The sequence below is a fragment of the Rhagoletis zephyria genome, unplaced genomic scaffold (genome assembly GCF_001687245.7).
Source record: "Rhagoletis zephyria isolate East Lansing unplaced genomic scaffold, Rhagoletis_zephyria_1.1 Rzeph_scaffold_00080, whole genome shotgun sequence".
Taxonomy (NCBI): Eukaryota; Metazoa; Arthropoda; class Insecta; order Diptera; family Tephritidae; genus Rhagoletis; species Rhagoletis zephyria.
The window spans coordinates 128,885-151,046 of record NW_016157164.1 but is presented as its reverse complement, the minus strand read 5'-3'; the positions used below and the strand labels follow the sequence as shown (position 1 = coordinate 151,046).

Below are 22,162 nucleotides of genomic sequence, written 5' to 3'. Positions count from 1 at the left end.
ACTATTTATATTATTTAAACAGATAAAACCGTTACTATATACAGAATGAAAGTAGTTCACTGCTTCATTGTTCATGTTTATAATATTAATGTTGAAGTCCCCTAGTATGATTGAGTTTTTTATTTTTAGAATTTCTTTTTCCAGATAATTTACGAAATTTCCCACATCAGAAGCGCAAAATCTATAGATACATACAATGTTGATATCTATTTTTATTAGTTTAACTACTAAAAAGTTGCTTGCTTCAAACTCGGTTGATGATACCAATGTTGAAGGAATACTTTTATGGACATAGATTAGGCATCCGCCAGCTCTATTTACACTGCGATTGGAAAAATAGGCATTGTATTCTTTTAAGTTAAAATAAGGATTTTCATTCGCGTATATCCATATTTCACTTAGTGCTATTACATGAATTATTTTGTTCTTACTGTATTCTTTAATTAGGATTTCCAGGTTATTTAATTTATTTCTGATACTTTGGATATTGAGGTAGAGTATATTGATATTTTCATTGCTATTGGCAAATAAAAGCTTGTTTACACTATACTTTATATTACTTTGTACTATTTCAGAGTTAACTACATTTAGATTGGCCATCTACATTTCATCGGCATTTATATGCCTTATATACTAATAATATAAATTTTATTCATTGAAGTTTTTTAAATCTTCCATTTCTTCGACTAGTATGGTAGCGCTGTTATCATCCTTTCGCACTAGCACCTCGGCATCTTTTATCCAAACACACTTATAGCCTTTTGCTTTTGCTTCTTGTTTGACCTTCTTAAAAAGGCTGCTAAACTCTTTTTCCATAAGCTGGTAAACATTGACGTTTTTTCCACGCATGTTAATATTCAAGTTTGGAGCTATTTTATTAAAATCAATAATTTCGTTTCTTTTTCGAAAATCGATGCATTTGGTTATTAGTTCTTGATTATTCATTTTTACAATAATTGGATACGTTTTGAATTTCTTGTTTTCGTTTTGATACACATCTATAATGTTGTCTTTTGTTATGTTTGCCTTCACTTGCGCAGCTATTTTAATTACTGCTTCTTTTAAGTCAGTGTTTGGTATTTTTGGCATGTTTGTTATTATAATGTTGTTTGTGTTTTGTTTCTGTTTCACTGTTAGCAAGTCCCTTTCAAGTTTTCTCACCTTCGTTTTAACATTCTCACCGCTTGTTTTAAGTTCTTTCAACTCTTTTTTTATTGTTTTGTTTTCTTCAACTAATCTGCCGATTTCTTTTCTCAAGTCGTCAAAAGTATCAGTGATGTGTTGTTGTGACTCTTTTATTTTTCTCATTGCTTTACTTTGCACTTTAAATTGCTCGTTCAAGTTGTCAATAATTAGAGTTAGATTTGCATTGGTTGCATTTTCTTCTTCACTGCTCTCATCATCACTTGATAGTTTACCGTTGTGTTGTTGGCTTTTTCTATTGAGTCTTGTTTTTGGTGCCATTGCTTCTATGTTTTGATATGTTTTCAAAATATAATTTTATAGGTTTTATGTAATGAACTTTACTATGTTTTGTTAAGCACCTTTTAAAATATATTTCTGTTGGTTTTTGGTATGTCTAGTGTTCTTTGTTTATTGGATTTTCTTCTTTAATTAGCAGCGGAAATTCCTCCTCACATACTGATAAGCGGGTTGCCAGCGAAATTAGATCCAGGAAAATTAAAAACATATGAAGCAAACAGAGTTGCATCTATACGAAGGAAAACAGAGCAGAAGCATTGGAGCCACGTTAAATCAAAAGCAAATCCAGCTGATATAATCATGGGCGTAGCCAGGTAGGGGCAGGGGGTCTCGAGCCTCCCCCCCCTAACTTTCAAATTTTCCTTATATATATATAAAATAGTACCCTGAAATGCCAGCTTAATAGGGTCAAAGATTTTCATTCGTATCAAAATTAGCAATAGAAACAATCGTAAAACAGACACAAATAAAGTATTTTAAAGAAGATATTCATGTGCTAAAATGCGAAAAGAAATAAAGAGATCATCGAAATTAACTACTCTTGCTCCATTTTTAGACGAAAAAGAGATTCTCAGAGTGGGAGGTAGAATTCAAAACTCTTCGCTTTCATTTGAAGTTAAACACCCTATATTTTTACCATATAATGACCCCATAACATCACTTATTATGACTGAAATTCACATGACCTACATGCAGTCCAAAGGGTCAATTAGCGTTAACGCGACAAAAGTACTGGCCTTTACGTGGTAAACAGTTAGCAACTAAAATTGTACATTCCTGCTACAGGTGTTTTAAACTGAATCCGCGTTCAATACATCAGTTTATGGGAAATTTACCACAGGATAGAGTAACAAAAGCACGTCCATTTGAAAATATTGGTATTGACTTTCTTGGTCCAATAACAATTCAGCACAAAATACGAGGTTCTAGAACAGATAAAGGTTATGTTTGCATTTTTATTTGCTTCGCTAGTAAAGCGGTTCATTTAGAAGTAGTAAGTAGTCTATCAACCGCTGCATTTTTAGGCGCTCTAAAGAGATTTATTGGGCGAAGAGGATGTCCTAAGAAAATTTATTCAGATAACGCGACAAATTTCATAGGAGTAAAAAATAGCTTGAATGAAATATATAAACTTTTTAAAGAAAAATATCATATTAAGCAAATAGATGAGTTTTGTTCGCAAAATGAGATAAAATGGTTGACGATACCACCACGATCACCTCATGTAGGAGGGTTATGGGAAGCAGGTGTTAAAGTAGTGAAGAAACATTTGAAATCAGTTGAAGATTACAACTTTACCTTTGAACAACTGTTATGGCAGAAATAGAAGCTATCATAAATTCACGCCCTTTAACATCTCTCCGACGACCCAAATGACTTACAAGTTTTAACACTATCACACTTTCTTATAGGAACATATCAAAGTATTCTAATTGACAATAAGAATAATTCGACCTATAAAAACTATAGGGATGTGTGGAGAGACGTTCAGAAATTTAGTAATGATATGTGGGAAAGGTGGTCTCAAGAATATTTAAGCGAGCTACAAAAGCGATACAAATGGCAGCATCCAAAAACAAATATTAAACCAGGAACTTTAGTATTATTAAAAGATGATAATGCCCCACCTATTGATTGGAAAATGGGTAGAGTTATTGAAACCAAGTTAGGTCCAGATAACTTAGTTAGAATGGTGACCATTTCCGGCAGATTTATTTGAAATAAACGAAAATGAATGTGACATTAGGATTAAGAAATCAAAAATATTATGCTCCTACCTAGCACTAGCTAAGGAAAAAGATCTAAATACTGTAGCTGAAAATAACTATACCAAACAAAAATTAAAATGTAAAATAAACTTTCAATTTAATTTGCCTTTGATGTTAGTTATGATGTTATTCATTCCTTTAATATCATGTACGTAGAAATATAAAAGTCACATATTTTAAAGAATTGTCAGGCCTATTACGATGCACTATGGTAATTTCGTTCAAATCAAGGCAGCTAACAACATAATATTTGTCGGTAAAGGAAAAAATCATTATTACTCCAGTAATGAGCATCATTTTCTGAGGTGCAAGAAATTGTAAAAACTATGGCTCTGTCCGCAATCACATCCTATTTATCGCTCTTCAGGAAAACCTAGTTGCGAGATCGATATACTTTTACGAAAGACAAATTTGTCAGCAGCGTGTGAAATTGGCATCAGTAAGCCTGAAGCATTTTGGGAGCAACTAAATGCAAAAAATATGTGGCTATTTTCTCTTCCGACACCTCAAACATTAGAGGTTAATTGCAACAACAACATTTCAGCAATAGAAATCCGACAACAAGGAATTATTGAAGTACAACAAGACTGCCGAGTGGATTCTTCCGATGTAACATTATGGACCGTTGACGAACCGTCTGAGGATATTTGGTACATAAACCCCAGTGTCAGCCAAATTGCCTGAGCTGAAGTGGTTCAAATTAAAAGAAACTCTCACTTCAATCAAGTTAGGAGATATTCCAAAGATGACAGCAGATTTCAAGTTTGACCGAGGATTCAACTTATGAGTTCAGTCTAGATGACATGCTGTGAGAATTTAATTGGAAGTCAACTATATCAACGATCGCCATCATCTTGTTAGCAGTTTTAATTCTTAAGATAATGATCCGGTTACTAACGTCAAGAACGCCCAGCTTTAACCTATCCACTGCTTATTATTTATGTATACAAGCAACTAGCCAAGCCAAGCAATAGTTTCTGTGCAAGCGATTATCCCTTGGTACAGTCTACTTGCTATTAGGAAGCTATTTAAGTTAAAATATATTTACATACATACATACATATGTACGTAGATACATAGACATTGGAAACGTGTTTCTTATCGTAGGGAACGAGAAACATAAGAAACGCGTCGCCAATAGAAAAGATAAGCGAAATACAATAAGAGATAGTCAAGCGATAAAGGAAATCAATTTTTATCACATGTTTATGTTGCTGTTTGTTGTAGGCATATGTAATACCGTATATATACATATGTGTCAACTAACCATGCGATAGGGGATGATCGAATACAATTGCTTGTTTTAGATATTTAGTTAGGACAACTGGGACACGTTTCTTATCAGTAGCGTGTAACCAATATAGTATGTAAGCACCTAAGATACAAATATATCCATATACATATGTGTATTAGGAATATGTACATATGTATATATATATATATGTATATGTCTGTATAGAAATGTACTGGACAAACTGCGTTTGTCTAGTTAGAGATAGGAATAATTTTAAGTTCTCTATAAATAAAGGCTCCGCGCAATCGGAGCGTCAGTGTCCTTTTAATGTAAAGTGATTACAGTTCGCTCTAATTTAACAGTTGTATTAATTTCTTGGGCATGTCAAACATTATCTAAAACATTTCATTTATAATTAAATTATTTTCTTCTTACTTTTTACAGTACAGTTTAAGGAAGCTCCAACATTATGTGAAAACCTTAAGAAAATCCTAAAGTATTTTGTTTGAATTGAAAATTCAGTACAAATTTAAAAAAATCAGGACATTAGCGTACTGATTGAAGAAATGAATAAAATCAGTACAAGAGTTGAAAAATCAGTACTGTACTGATAAAATCAGTACGTCTGGCAACCGTAATCGGTCACCAAATTTGGTGTCACACTTTCGATTGGATTGATATGGATTGAAAAAGTTGTGGAACAAATATTGTTAAGGAAACGATATTCTGCCGAAATCCGCAATAAAATCTGCGTTTTACAAACTTTAGTCCTACAATTGCCACGCCCATTTTTAGGGGTTTTCGCCTTAAAGAAAAATCTTGCCATACAAATAATATACCTGGATAGGTGTTCTATCGAAATCTGCAACAAAATTTAAATTCTTGGAAAAACTTGATGTTTAACACCTTACTAAATATATCTCAACATAAGTTTTGGAAAACAAATTACAAAAAATTGTTTATTCTCACAAAATAAACCATCTCGTCATAAAGAAAGATGTTTTAAATATAGTTCTTGAAAAATCCCGATTTTTTAAACACGTTTTTTATAGAGAATTAAAAAGGGATTACGATGGTATAATTATAAATCCCTACTTTACTGGTCTTCACTATGCAAATCAACTTCAAAAAGTTGAACTGTTAACCCACTAGTAGGCCAATTTTTTTATGAGTTGAAAAATTCAGGAATGGGTGATTTAAGCACGAGAAATCCAAAACTGATGTCCATTTCGATCTGTGACAGTAACTTTTTCCTACAGGGGAGAAAACCCAAGACCGTCTGGAGACGGGCTCGCCGATATACTTACACATATTTTCAGCTTTCTCTTACACAATGTTGACCTACGAACCGGCAATGCCGTCTGCAGACGGTCAAAAATGCAAAACTGGGGTTTTATATGTCGGCAAGCCGGTCTATAGACGGTCTGTGTTCGAAAACAATTTTCTCCATTTCGAATGGTGACATAATTATAAAACTTATATTTAAATACGGTGCTTTTAACAACGAAATCCACCAAATTTTTTTATATCAAAATATTTTTCAAAAGAAAAAATTTCTTTAATTCCGAAATTACTAAATAGCAAGAAATAATTAATTTTAACCGTGTTTTCAAAATCTATAATTCAACTGCCGATTAAAATAAAACGCATTGACATAACGGAATAAAATTTACTTCGCCGTAAGGGTACGATTTTTGTCTAAATATTGTGCCTTACGAATATAGAAAAAAATTATTATAGGTGCACTAAAAAGGTGTTTAGTTAACGACCGTCTGGAAGCGGTTCTGCCTATTAGAGGGTTAATAGCTAAGTTAGCTTTAGGTAAATCTTGACCACCTTAAAAATATAAATATTTAGCCCGTTACTTAGCTTTAAAATGACGTTAAGATGAAGTCTCTACGATCAGCAGAACCCGACATATAACGATTTGAAGAAGTACATGATTAGTCAAAATCACGAAAAATGCAAGCTTTGACAGATCATAAAAAAATTTGAAGCGAATCGGAGACATGACATAACCTTTTTACGAAACCCGTCCGACTTAGAAAAGAATGGCTCATATACACAAAAAATTTCATTAAGATCGTACGAGCCTTTTAGGAGTTTGACCACAAACACCGTAACACGAGATTTTTATATATTATGTATTATATATTTAGATATTCTAAAAGAATGTAACCAGGTTCGTCCAAGTTCTGTTTGTAATTGACGATTGAATAGCGCGATAAAATAATAAGAGTCCTCATTGTGTTGTGTGGAAGGTTACACAGGGATTTTGGTAAGACGAATTCTAAAGCTGCTGATAGACATTTTTTGTGCTGATGACGAATCCGTAAGTAGTAATAAAGTTTACATCAGGTCCAGATTTTGAGAAAAACGAGGTCAAAGTGTCAAAAAAATCGCGTTTTTTGCAATATTTGAGAAGCTCTAGCAAAGAAAGAAAACGTGATAAAACCTTCCACTTAAGCTTAAATTAAAGCTGGAATTCTCGAACACTGTCCGTGATAATCCCCTTCCTGCACCTGAACCTGATGGTCACTTAAAATCATTTATCGAACAACAAAAAATATTGACAAAAAAATTTTTGTTAAAGTCAGTTTTTGCTGTTTAATAAATGATTATAAGTGACCTTTGTGTAAAGATGCAGGGATGGTATTCACAGGGACAGTATTCTAGAGTTCTAGCTTTAATTTAAGCTTAAGTGGAAGGTTTTATCACGTTTTCTTTCCTTGTTAGAACTTCTCAAATATTGCAAAAAAAACGTGATTTTTTGACAATCTGACCTTGGTTTTCTTCAACTCTGAACCTGATGGAAATTTTATTCTTACGGATTCGTAATGAGCAAAAAATGTCTATCAAAAACAGCTTAAACAGTTATTGAACAATAAAAAATATTGAAAGAAAAATTGTTAAAATTAGTTTTTGCTGTTCAATAAATGGGTCAAGATGCAGGGATGGTGTTTTCAGGGCCAGTAGTCGAGACAGAACAAAGCTGCTGGAGCTGACAGCGTGTCAGCTCAGCTATTCAAGCACGGCGGCGAGGAGTTGATAAGGTCCATGCATCAACTCTTGGTCAGAATATGGAATATGAACGCATGCCCGACGCCTGGAATTCAAGTGCGCTCTGCCCAATCTACAAGAAAGGTGACCCCGCCATTCGCACCAACTTCCGCGGGCTCAGCCTTCTAAGCATAGGTTACAAGGTATTATCGAGCGTATTGTGTGAAAGACTGAAGCCCACCGTCAATGAACTGATTGGGCCTTATCAGTGTGGCGTTAGACCTGGCAAATCCACCATAGACCAGGTATTCACAATACGCCGAATCTTGGAAAAGACCGCGGGAAAAGGATCGACACTCACCATCTATTTGTCGACTTTAAAGCCGCTTTTGGCAGCACTAAAAGGAGTTGCCTTTACGCCGCTATGTCTGAATTTGGCATCCCCTCAAAACTCATACGGCTGTGTAAAATGACGTTGAGCAATACTACCAGCACCGTCAGAATTGGGAAAGACCTCTCGGAGCCGTTCCCCACCAAACAGGGTTTCAGACAGGGCGACTCCCTTTAATGTGACTTCTTTAATCTGATGTTGAAGAAGATAATAAGAGCTGCAGAACTGAACTGCTCAGGAACAATTTTGTACAACAGCGTGCAATTGCTGGCTTATGCCAATGACATCGATATCATCGGTATCAAAAACCGCGAAGTCTGTTCTGCCTTTTCCAAGTTGGATAAGGAAGCATAGCGAATGGGTATGGCGGTAAACGAGGACAAGACGAAGTATCTCCTGTCATCAAACAAACTATCAGCACGTTCGCGCCTTGGCACTGTTGACAGTTACAATTTCGAGAAAGTAGAGAATTTCGTTTACTTGGGAACCAGTATTAACACCGATAATAATGTCAGCATGGAAATCCAACGCAGAATCACTCTTGCCAACAAGTGCTACTTTGGACTGAGTAGGCAATTCAGGATTAAAGTCCTCTCTCGACGTACGAAAACTGCGCTCTATAAGTCACTCATCATGCCCGTGCTGGTATATGGCGCAGATGAGGCGGCTCTTGGAGTGTTTGAGAGAAAGATTTTGCGGAAGATTTACGGGCCTTTACGCGTTGGCGACGGCGAGTACCGCAGACGATGGAACGATGAGCTGTATGAGCTTTACAACGACATGGACATAGTGCAGCGAATTAAAATACAGTGGCTCCCCTGGCTTGGCCATGTCGTTCGAATAGACACCGACGCTCCAGCTCTGAAAGTATTCAACTCGGAACCCGCTGGTGGTAGGAGAGGAAGAGGGAGGCCACCACTGGCCTGGTGGAGAAGGACTTGGCTTCACTTGGCGTTTCCAATTGGCGTCAGTTGGAACAGAAGAGAAACGACTGGCGTGCTTTTCTGAACTTTGGCGGTTACAGCGCCAAATAAGAAGAAGAAGATGACGAGAGTTCTAGCTTTAATTTAAGCCTAAGTGAAAGGTTCTATCACGTTTTGTTTCTGTTCTGTTTTGTTTTCCAAATATAACACTTTGAGCTTTTAAAAAAACCTTATATGGAAATTGGCGCATTTGTAGGCGGTTTTTGTTTATATTAACACCTTATAGGAGAGAAGCTCGGCCAAACACTAACATATGTGTAAGCGCCAATCTATTATTATTATTATTATTATCATTATTCTTATTATTATTATTAACACCTTATACTAATATACACTAAGGAATCTTTTATTCCATACCTGAAAAAAAAGAAAAATGCTACCAGATTCACTAGCAGCAAAATTTTTGTTTATTGAAAAAGTAAAAAAAAAAATTTGAAGTCAGTGAAGTTGGATGAAAATATTAAAGAAAATTCTTGCGCGTTTCCAAACTGCAAGAATTCGGTACACCTGTGCAAAGGTTCCAAAATAAAATTTTTGCTTTTCCGAGGATAGAGCTCGTAATACAATCTAATGCAATTTGGTGACAAATTGCTGACGTAGAATATTTTTAAACGATGTACCGTTATCCATCGAAGAGGGAGGAGGTCGAGTTAAAATGATGCCCTCCAACTTAAAACAGTACCAATTTTTGGGTTCCCGGAATTTTCTGACAATATGTGGCGATGCTAAAAAATATATATACATAAATATAAGCACGAAACTAAGTATGTATTTGTGACAAGAATCATCCACATAAGATGAAAACTACTTCAGTTCGGTTAGTTGTAAAATGCTCTTGGGTTATCGTGTCCAAACGCGTGAAACTTCAAAAACTTATTTTTTGTCAAAAATTTTGAAATGAAACTACCTTCTTTTTGTATCATGATACACGATAACCCAAGAGCATTTTACAAATAACCGAACCGTACCAGAACTGTCTTACTTATACACTTTTCTATAAACAAAAATTTTATGAAATGAATCAAGATACAAAAAGAGGGTAGTTTCATTTCAAAATTTTTGACCAAAAATAAGTTTTTAAAGTTTCATAAATTGTACAAAATTGTGAACTACCGTACCACATTTATAGCAATTAACCAATACATCAGAGGATTTAATGTTGTGCGTGGGAAATGTACGGTTATTTGTACAATGATGCTTTGGTGGGGATACAACGCATGATACAAAAAGAAGGCAGCTTCATTTCAAAATTTTTGACAAAATGGGGTCAAATTAGCATTTTCGCAAAGGAAAATTTAACTTGTGTTAGGCCATGAGCAGTATTTTTGCGCAAAACTTCTTTCCGCGGTGGTGGCCTTCGGCCGCACCAAAAAAAATAACCTCATCAGTCCAACTCCGGTTACGCCATGCACGGTATTTTTGCGCAAAATCTAACTCCAAATTTACAAAAATGAAGTGCATATTTCAAACCAAAATCTTTGTTTTAAATTAAAGCTTTATCCTTTGGCAAGACGTGCATATATGTATGTTAAACTTTTTTGATTCGGGTCACGCGTTTGGACACGATAACCCAAAAGCATTGTACAAATAACCGAACCGTACCCGAACTGTCTTATACATTTTTCTATAAACAAAAATTCTATAAAATGAAGCTGGAGTAGTTTTCATCTTATGTGGATAATTCTTGTCACAAATACATAGTTCCGTGCTTATATTTATGTATATATATTTTTTAGAAGCGCCACATCTTTATCAGAGAATTCTGGGAACCCAAAAATTGGTACTGTTACAAGTTGCAGGGCATCATTTTAACTNTACATTTTTCTATAAACAAAAATTCTATAAAATGAAGCTGGAGTAGTTTTCATCTTATGTGGATAATTCTTGTCACAAATACATAGTTCCGTGCTTATATTTATGTATATATATTTTTTAGAAGCGCCACATCTTTATCAGAGAATTCTGGGAACCCAAAAATTGGTACTGTTACAAGTTGCAGGGCATCATTTTAACTCGACCTTCTCCCTCTTCCATGGATAACGGTACATCGTTTAGAGGTTTAAAAATATTTTGCGTCAGCAATTTGTCATCAAACTGCATTAGATTGTATTACGTACTCTACCATCGGAAAAGCAAAAAACTTTATTTTCGAACCTTTGCACAGGTATACCGAAATCTTGCAGCTTGGAAACGCGCAAGAATTTTCTTTAATATTTTCATCCAACTTCACTGACTTCAAATTTTTTTTTTTACTTTTTCAAGAAACAAACATTTTGCTGCTAGTGAATCTGGTAGCATGATTTTAGCTAAATGTCATAAATATTCTCATTTTCGTTGTTGGTGTTTCCGACAGGGTAGGAGTGTCAGTGTTCGTTGAGAACGAAAAATGACACTGAAGATGGCACAACGCCGAAACCGGTTTGTCTCCAAACCAAATTTGACAAGGGATGACGGAAAATCGTTCCACATTACATCAAATGTCATAAACTTGTTAAAAGTCAAGTGGTCGGCAACAACAACGAATGTCAATAAATGGCACTACCTTCTATTTTAGTATCATGATTACGGTGACCATATTAACTAACGTAAAATAAAGGAAATTTTTCTCAAAATGATTTGGGAATACGTACATACAGCTTGTATGATGAAAGTACCTTACCCATATCGTAATTAAATCAAATATTTATCAGTTAATTATATTATTTAATTGTACAAGTTCCGTGCTGTAGCGAAACATGAAGCCAAATCTTTTTCAAGGACTTCGCAATCCTTTGTTACCAAAATGCGTTTATCATAATTCATACTGCGCGACGAAGCCAGCACACAGTGGTTCAAAATTGGAATATAATGTTCATAATACACCGTAGCCTTTTCAACAAACTTTTACTAAAAAGCAAACAAAATTATTTTGGTGCACATTTTTTATAACATTTCAAAATCTTTTTTGTGTATTTTTTTGTTTTGGGTGAACCATGATAAAAACACTAGAACGTAAAATCATTCTCTCAATTCGTCGGCCATGATTTTTTTCTGACGTTTTCAAACATTTTAGAATCATATAAAATTGAAAATAAAAAAAAATTAAATTGTTCACGATTGTTGTTGTTTGAGATTAAAAATGAGAATGTGTGTGTGACATTGAGTTCGAATTTTAAAATTATATTGCTGGCAAACGTCAGACTGCCTCTCAATGATTTTACCTTGCAATGTTTTTATCATGGGGTGAACCATACGATTGTTTTCAACTAGTTTCTGTTATGTAACATTTATTAACTGGAACAGGAGAATACATTTTCTTCAAAACTGCTACTTTTTCTGCATTTTGCACAAACTAATTTTATTTAATCAAATAAAAATTCAGAAATCAGGCTCAACTGGTCTATTGCAAATATTGTAACCTTTCATAAAAAAAAATTAAATTAATCAAGTGAAGTGAAAAATGCAGGCTCCGGGGAATTACGAACACTAAATGCCAGTTTTGAACCACTGTGCAGTAGGAGGTTTATTGTTCTCTTTCAGTGGAACTGGAAACTCAGCGTGCAAGATGATCCTGGGCACAACTTTCCCTGTGCTTTATAGATTGTACAAAGATAACTGATTAAATAGAAACCCATAAGTGGGGTGCGAAACAAACTGGCGAAGGTTTTCATTATGTTTTATAAGGGACATTTTTATTTTTCATATTCTGTGTTTAAAAATTTACCTCTGAAAAATGCAGAGCCGATTTGAAGGACAGTTTAAGAAATAAAGGACAAAAGGCGTCCTTTATTTTGAAAAAAATTAGAAAGGACAGGGGGTTAAAATACAGGACTGTCCTTTAAAATAAAGGACGGATGGTCACCGTAATCATGATGCAACGTATGAACTGGAAGCTTATTTTATAATTGAAGCTAGTTCATTTTAGCTCTTTCATAAATTTTGTTAATCGTACTACTTTATATATTTCATAATTCAAGCAATGTGAATAATAGTACATCTGTTCTCTAATGCACTGCACTAAAAAATTGTATGTCCTTACTAAGACGAACATGCACGAATCTCTGGAATGCGTACAGATTGTAAGTGAACGATGCTTTATGTACTTTTTAAATATACCTTATAAAGTGGTCTAGGAGGTTCAAGTAATTCAGGTGGCGTCGACAACGTACCCCAACGAAAGGCTAGTTCGACGGAGTATCGTTTCCACGCTTCCAAATACAACGAAGCCCATGCTACATTGAAGAGAGAGAAAAAGACATGTCCCATATCTTGCGCTGTTTGTCCTTTAGCCCACAATGCTGCATATAATATCGTTCCAAAAACAGCTGGAAGTCCTAAGGCGAACGTGTAATGTCCCAACCAAGCAAAGTACAGGGCCACTTTCACACCAAAGTATTCTGCAATGTCATCTAATAGTAAAATTAATCAATAATTTTGATATAACTGTAAGAAAATAAGTAAATTACCAAGCGGTTGCGGAGCAAAAATCTGCCTCACCCAACTGCTTTGCAGCAGGGCCAAGGATCTTGTTTCGTGTAGCGGGAACATCTGCACAATCAGGCCGGTTTCTTGCCAAGCAGCCACGATGCTCTGTCCTTCGGCTACGGTTGACCGTCCTTGTAACGCTTCAATGTCTGTTTGACCAGCGCGGAGGCCTTGTAACACCTGCAGGACGAGCCATTGTCGCTCTTGTGAGGTGAACAGGGCATTACTTCCGTCTTCGGTTTTTAACTGTTGAAAACAATGGCTTTCGCGTGTCGTGAATTCACGTAAGGCACCTCCTAGGTCAGGACGCAATCGTTTCGGTAGGCGTGCTTCTTCTGCGGCTTTGAATAAACTAAAAGGTAAATACATAATGAAATGAGTGTAAGCAAATCAGCGGAATATAGTATTGTCTTAGGCTACGATTACTGTGCCTGCGTATTGTACTTCAAACATTTGTGGATCATATTGCTGAGTCAGCGTATTTGTTCCGACGATCGAGCGTGGATTGATGACACATGCAAAACACTCGTAATGGCTTGCACTGTTGCTTAAAGTATGGCGCCACATAAGGCACACTTGGCGCTTGCTAGTACAAACGCAAGATCGGGTGACGAGCGATATGGGTCAGCGCATACTACACGAGTGACCAAATTAAATAAAGAATGAATGTAAATAAGGGGAAATAGCTTAGGGAGAACCAAGCAATGTGATTGGTTACTCATAGTAAATAAGATATTTTATAACTAAACTATTGTAATAGATTGTAAGCATGTTGTAGTATATATATCGGCGATGAGCCGAGGAATAAACGTTCTTTCACTCAACTCCCTTTGACGTGTGTGAATCACAAACGAGCGTAATACGCTTGAGCAAAGCAGCCGGAGGGCTTAGAATAATACTCAAACCATTACAAATTTAATACCAAATATTACATGGCGGTCCTGCCAACCGTTCAGGGAACAAGTCTGATAGGTTTTGAAAGAAGAACTTAGGTCCTGATGACAAACATTACATTACAGAGGTGAAAAGAGTCTAAATAATGACATCGCACGGTTAAAACCAAATTAGCTGTCCAACAAAATGGAATGTTTTCATGCTTCTTTGGAAACTGTAAAGAATGCTTGGAGGAATATTTCTCTTTCCTAGAGGGATATTCCAAAGTATAAATATCAGTCTTTTGCTAGCCTAACTCACGCCCTTCTAATTCCTTTGCACTCTGCACTAGGAAATATATTTCCCTTTTGCATACATGTTCCTCTGCATTACATAGCAACAAACTGTGGAAAGATGGGTGGCACTCAAACAAAGGAGGAAATTGTTAACAACAATAACAACAATGCGGTCGCAGCAGTAGCATCCGCTTCACTGCAATTTGATATACCCACGAAACTAATCATTTTAGTACTATTAAAACTTAATGCGCATTATAAAAAATATATAAAGAAACATGCGTATAAGAGCGTAAACAATAATGTATAGCATGAATCAATTTTACTATAAATATTACATTAGGGGTATTCTCCAAATCTTGCAAAGCCCTTGCACGTAGCACGGATTGGATGGATTGCATAACTTGCAAACACGCTACAACAAAATACATGGGAAGCAACATTTCCTATCGCTGCAAAATATGCAACGTCGAAACCCATGTATATATTTTGCAAAATAGCATAGCAAGATAAATGCGTCCCTATGCTAGTTGTTTTGTTGTTGGAATTGCTACATATTTCTCTCATTCCTCGCATCTCGCTCACTTCATTTTTTTTCTGTCCCTAGTTGTTGTATTTGATACATAATTTCGCTGCGTGCTACCCATGCATGCTGCCACTTTGCAATGGGGTGCTCTCGTACTCTTCGAAATTTGGAATAGTATTTTTGCATTTCGTGCAATCGGTGTATCGTGCAAGACTTCGAGAACACCCCTATTAAATATTAACATGCTAATTGCAACAAATATATATGAAAGAACTAAGGTCTAGGTTCTTAAAAACATTACATACATACACGAGTAAATTATTAAGCAGAATTTTTAAAGGGGTATATGGAGTTTAATAATTTATATGAACTTTTAGAGAAACTTAAAAAGGCACCGATAAGGAAGTACACAATGGTGTACCTAGAAAAAACACAGCGATACCTATCTGATGCATAGTTAAGAATACTCGAAGAAGCGCCTAGTGATGATGAAGGGTTAAAAGAAAAATATGACCGGTTAGCCAAAGAGATAGGAAAGTTTTTGGTAATCAAAGAAGATACCTCTGAAGAAGAAAACATAGCATCATGGCATAATTTAATTTCGTAAAAGCCTCAAGGATAATACCGCAGTTCCGCGGTGAACAAAAAGACTTAAATAACTTTTTATGTTACATAGAGTTTTATAGCGAATCTTTAAAAGATGATGCTCAAAGGAAAGTGCTAGTAAAATTCATATTAATCACCAAGCTTGCTGAAAATGTAGAAAACAAATTAATAGCAGAACAGACACCGACTGGCCTACCAACCCTAAAGAAAGTTTTACAATCAGCATCTCAACTTGGTGGAAATTTACGAATTTTGGTGTATATCTGATTAATTGTACCAAAATTTACAAATTTGCACCAAGTTATATACCAGTGTGCTACTTGAGATATAAGCCCAACAACACAACAACGAAATTGCATGCAGACATTGCCAGGTGCTATCAAGGTACGCAATCAGTCGAAGATACGCATGGAGAGTTTATTAGCTGCATTAAGGGAACTACAGTTGGCAGAGCAAGGTACCGAACACAGGGAGATTATTGTGCTGCTCAATGATCAAAAGGTCTATCAGCTTTTAAAAATGGTTTGTCTGAGCCTTACAAGGCAGTAGTAGCAGCAGCTAGTCGACGCAACTTCTGTACGAGATCAGAAGCATAAAACTAAGAATTGAAGGTAGCCCTAGAACAGTGGTCAGCAGTGATCGGACTTAAAAAAAAAAAAAAAAATGGGGTAAATTTCAAAAAAATGTGGTAAATCTCAGGTTTGGATCAAACTTTGTACAAAAATTAAAGAAATTCTGTAAGGTTTCAACTAAATTGCAAACCTTTTAATTAGACTCTAAAAAAAATTGAATTTAGTATAACAAAGTGCAAGATTGAAGTTGCTAAAAATTGCGTTGAGTCTTGGCAATTTTTTTCCTTGGCAGTCTAAAGCGGTTCCTTCCATATCAAGATATTTCTCAAAAATCGCCTTTTGTTTAAATTTTCGCTATTAACCCTTTTTATAAATCATATATTTTAATATTTAACATAATGAAACAACGCTTGCTGTCGAAAAATTTATTATTGAGAAAATTTGCTATTTTACAGTTTACTTTATCCTCCCATTCGCCTTTGTTTACTTTTACTTGAGAAATTTCATCGCCGCAGGGAATGCGGAATCTTGTATATCATTCTTGTTACCATATAGTGTTTAGTGTAGACAGTTTTTGCTCTTAAAATTAAGAAAATTATGTCGAGCAAATATAAAACTAGGTAATCAAAAACTCGAATATGTAAAATATATCTGCTCCAAAAAGCAGGTTCTATTTTTTGTCTTACCCGTGACAGAAGAAACAACTCAGTAAGTTGTAAAGCTTTAATTTTTTTCGTATATTGTAATAAGAGCGTGTGTGAATCGGTAACAACGTTCGCGGCGAGTAAGTTTTTGACAACTATGAGGTGAATAAAATTTCAGTAGCTCATGAGGCTAGTGAAATTTTTGACAAATTTATAGAAAATTTTGACAATCGAAAAGATTGTTGATGTGTGTAATTTTTCGTTAAAGCTTAACCTACAAAGCCTAAATTGATGAATTGCAATCAATGATGGCAGATGTTTTCTTAAAATATTAATTTCACTTCAAATTGCAATATGTTATTCCGCATAAATTTGCGGTTATCAAAAATTTACTGTTGTCAAAAAATATTTCATTTCACACAGCAGATTGGCAAAACTCTCTCACCATAGTAAAAATATTATTTAACAGCTTCCCCATAGAACTTTGTTACCGATTCACACACGCCCTAACTCATATAATAGTCAATTGGGTGTAGCTTTATCAAAATGTAGAATTCTTCAGTACTTTATACTTAAATTTAAACAAGAAAGAATATTTTTTCTGTACAAATATCCCACCCGTGACGGTGGAATCGCCCTAATACGGGAGTATCATGAATCATTGCAAGGAGGGTGTTGCGGAACAAGAAGGTGCGTGAGCAAGTTGAAGCAAAGGTATGTGTGGAAAAACATGAGCAAAATGGTTAAGGAATTTGTTAATAACTGTAAAATTTGTGCTTAAGTCAAGATAACGAAATACACATAAGAAAGGTTTCACATAACGGAAACGCCCAACACATCTTTTGAGGTAATCACAATAGACACAGTAGGACCGCTGCACAGTGGTTGCTGTCATAGGCCAAAATTAAAAAAATGTATGTAAAAATTTTTGAACCGAAATAGGCTTTGCAAACAGTTATTTGTCCAAACTTCATGTTGTCATACATATATTTTTTGTTTTAATTCTAAAGGTTGTTTCTGAAAAAAGCAACAAAACTGTCATCAATTGTCCATTTTATTTGTACAGCGTCAGCACGCTGAAAATTGAATTGGATTTAACGTAATTAAAATATTGCGAAAATCCGAGTGAGTGAAAATTGTATGCAATGGATATTGTACATAAAGGTATTCACTTTATTTCTACAATTAAACCTTTTGATAATTCGTGTTGTGTTCTATGCAAATTGTTGTTTTAGAAAAGTAGGATTTTGTGTGTTTCTTGGTTCGTCTTTCAAGTATTTAGGTAATGTTTTAAGTGTGTTTCCCCTATCGGCCCTCAATATTTTTATTTACATATTAGGGGTATTCTCCAAATCTTGCAAAGCCATTGCACGTAGCACGGATTGCATGGATTGCATAACTTGCAAACACACCACAACAAAATACATGGGAAACGACATTTCCTATCGCTGCAAAATATGCAACGTCGAAACCCATGTATGTATATATTTTGCAAAATAGCATAGCAAGATATATGCGACCCTGTGCTAGTTGTTTTGTTGTTGGAATTGCTAAATATTTCTCTCATTCCTCTCATCTCGCTCACTTCATTTTTTTCTGCTGTCTCTTGTTATTGTATTTGATACATAATTTCGCTGCTTGCTACCCATGCATTCTACCACTTTGCAATGGGGTGCTCTCGTACTCTTCGAAATTTGGGATAGTATTTTTGCATTTCGTGCAATACGTGCATCGTGCAATACTTCGAGAATACCCCTATTGTTTGTTAATATTTTATGATTATAAAAGTGTTCAGTGTAGATGCATTGATCTGCAGAGGCTCGCATAGTATTCCATAACCTAATCCAAGCTCTTTATTTTCTACAGTTTTTTTCATGTTTATTTCTTGATTACATGTCTAATTTTCTAATTCAAAATGTTTCTAGGCACAAGTTAACACTGCGGATTTTCTCGATTGCATGTTTTTGAGATTTGGCGTGAAAATTTCGGTACGCATTCCCAAAAAGTTAAAAATTTGCTGGGTGCAATAGCGAAATATATTGAATATGAGGGTTTTGAGCCAGATCGGTATGAGTTGCAAAAATGTATTAATTACGTTTGTAAAATATTTGCATTGTTTTGGCAAAGACCCAAACGCCAAAAATCAGCAGTTCCACCAATTCAAATCGTGGTGCCCGAAAATAGATTTTGTTGAGTCTTCAAAAAGACTAAGCGTCGGCGAACATATCGGGATAAAATTATTACCCTAAGGTCTGTTAAAATAAAAACTGTAATATGTAAAAGTGGGCGGGGTTGGACACGCCCACATTCAGTCATGTGAAAAATAAAAGGGACACGATATTGTGATCAGTTTCGGCTATTTTTATCTGTTTGTTTAATGTTTATTTTTTTTTTATAAAAATACAACTCACTATCTAACAAAAAACAAATTTCAAACTTTGTAAAAAAAATAGAAAAATTCAACAAAATTTTAAAACAACACCAAACTTTTTAAATAAGTACTTTTAGAAAAAATTTATGTATGCAGTTTTATAGCCCACTGAATTCTAGATCAAGATAGTGCAAGTTTTAAGTGTCTAATAAATCGCTTTGATTTTTGATAATATTTTTCTGACGGTGACACGCATTTTCTTCCATTCAAAGTATGTTTGGCAATTTTTTTTTATGGAAGCAATTAGTGACACCATCCGCCAAAAAAAAAATTATCAACAATCAACGCAAATTTTTATCCACTTCAAACTTGCAATTTCTTAAACTAGAATTTAATGGGATTTTTTCTAAAAGTTCTTATTAAAAAGGTTTGTGTTGTTTAAAAATTTTGTTGAATTTTTCTACTTTTTTTATAAAGTTTGAAATTTGGACTTATGTGGTTTTTGTTAGATAGTGAGTTGTATTTTTATAAGAAAATAAGCATTAAACAAACAAAAAAAAAACAAAAATAGCCGAAACTGGTCACAATGTCGTCTCCCTATTATTTTTCACATGACTGTATGTGGGCGTGTCCAACGCCGCCCACTTTTACATATTACAATTTTTACTCTTAACAGACCTTAGGGTAAACATTTTATCCCGATATGTCCATTAAAAGTATTTTTGGCCGCTCTCCCCATATAAACGCAACCACTGTGCGCTGAGGCCATCTAATAACAATAGGTACTTACTAGGGATGCCAAAATATCAGGAAAATTGGGATCCCGGGATTTCGGGATATTTTTTAGGTAATCCCGGGATTTATGCCGGGATTCAAATTGAGACATAAATTTTATGAATATGAGTAAAAATTCAATATCTGAAAGCATTTAAACATACCATTAAATAAAACTATTTAAAATTTACGATAAACTGATTGTAAAACTCATATATCGCTAGCTTAGAGTGAAAAGTTGCTAACTTCACTTTTAATGAAAAATCATATTTTGATATAGGAGGCTAGATAAATTAAATTTGCATCGTTTCGAAAAGGGTAAAGGTCCTTGTTTTATGTTTTCTCGTTTATATTCAATGCAAGGAAAATTTGCTAAGGTCAAAAAAAGCTCCGAAAATTCGATAAGGCCAAAAAAGTTCGAAATCTTTTAATAAATATCGAATCCCTCCGATTCGTATGGAGTTTTGCTTTGCTTTAAACAGGCAAAATGTTGTATTCAAAGTTTTGCGAAATACTTGAAGAAAATGGCTATACGAAGTTTTTTCCTCTCCTGTACAATTTTTAAATTGGGACTTAGCAACTTTGCACTCTACGCTAGCGATATTTATTAAATCAGACAAATTTTAAAGTAAAACATTTTTTTAATTGTATTTAAAAAACCATGTGATTGAGGAACGTATACATCACAAATAATAATTTAAATACCAGGTACTTTTGAAGGTGACGATTAATAAAAAAAACATAAAACAAGAATACACAAAATCAATTTCTCTAAACATTTTTATTCTACTCTATAAAGAAATTGCGAATGGAGAATTTTTTGCCATTTTTTTCGCAATTTACTAGAAATTTTGAGGGTGTACGAGTCAAACGGATCTCAGAATCGGATTCAGCGGGTCGAAATACATGTTGGTAGTTGGGTCTGGTTAAAAACACACACCCCTTTTTTTGCCGGTGTTGTTATTATTGCACTTAAAATGTTTTCGTAAGAGCAGCAAAGCATTCAAAGCGGAGTCTTCTAAGCTTGACCTGCAGTTTTTACATTCAAAACCTACTGATGAAAAACATATTTCGGCATCAACACTTTTAGGCTGAACTGTCAAAAGGTAGACAAAGTTCATAATGACCCCTATCTCCTCCATTACAAAATATTTGAACTTCTTTTACCAGCACGTCGGTCAAATTATAAGTGTTTCGATTTGATGAAGTTTTGAGTAGATTGATCTAAAAAATTATCTAACTTTTCCTTAAAACTCTCTGTTTCGTTTACATTAGCGAAGCTATGAGTAAACTCATTGAAATCTTCTTCAAAATAGGCTCAGACTGCAATTTAAAAGTACAGTTTCAAGCTTTTTGTTAGTTGCAGTCAAAACGGCATTTTACAAAAATCTTACTTCAAAATAAACAAATTCTTACTATCAATTCGATATTTCAAAATTTTCGGGATACCGGGATTAATGCAAGCAAATCCTGGGATTTCCGGGACGTCAAAAACACCGGGATCCCGGCGTCACTAGTACATACTAACTTTTGAGTTAACCAAATTTGTTGAGACGATTCCTTTAGAAAGCATATATGTGACCTGGTCTACCGAGAGGGGGCTTTGGTGTCAAAAAATCAATTTTCACTTTTTGGTTGATTCGGATGGANCAGGTAATCCCGGGATCCCGGGATTTATGCCGGGATTCAAATTGAGACATAAATTTTATGAATATGAGTAAAAATTCAATATCTGAAAGCATTTAAACATACCATTAAATAAAACTATTTAAAATTTACGATAAACTGATTGTAAAACTCATATATCGCTAGCTTAGAGTGAAAAGTTGCTAACTTCACTTTTAATGAAAAATCATATTTTGATATAGGAGGCTAGATAAATTAAATTTGCATCGTTTCGAAAAGGGTAAGGGTCCTTGTTTTATGTTTTCTCGTTTATATTCAATGCAAGGAAAATTTGCTAAGGTCAAAAAAAGCTCCGAAAATTCGATAAGGCCAAAAAAGTTCGAAATCTTTTAATAAATATCGAATCCCTCCGATTCGTATGGAGTTTTTCTATGCTTTAAACAGGCAAAATGTTCTACTCAAAGTTTTGCGAAATACTTGAAGAAAATGGCTATACGAAGTTTTTTCCTCTCCTGTACAATTTTTAAATTGGGACTTAGCAACTTTGCACT

General features: G+C 34.7%; 1 protein-coding gene across 1 annotated transcript in view; it reads right to left on the bottom strand.

The window, feature by feature from the left end:
* wwk (anoctamin 8 white walker) overlaps positions 1 to 22,162 on the bottom strand; it is a 499,833-nt gene that overhangs the window by 389,518 nt on the left and 88,153 nt on the right. The window contains exons 3-4 of the mRNA XM_017629247.1: positions 13,305 to 13,675; positions 12,955 to 13,247 (exon numbers count right to left, since the gene is read on the bottom strand). Of these exons, the coding sequence (XP_017484736.1) occupies positions 12,955 to 13,247; positions 13,305 to 13,675 (664 nt within the window). The remainder of the gene's footprint in view (positions 1 to 12,954; positions 13,248 to 13,304; positions 13,676 to 22,162) is intronic.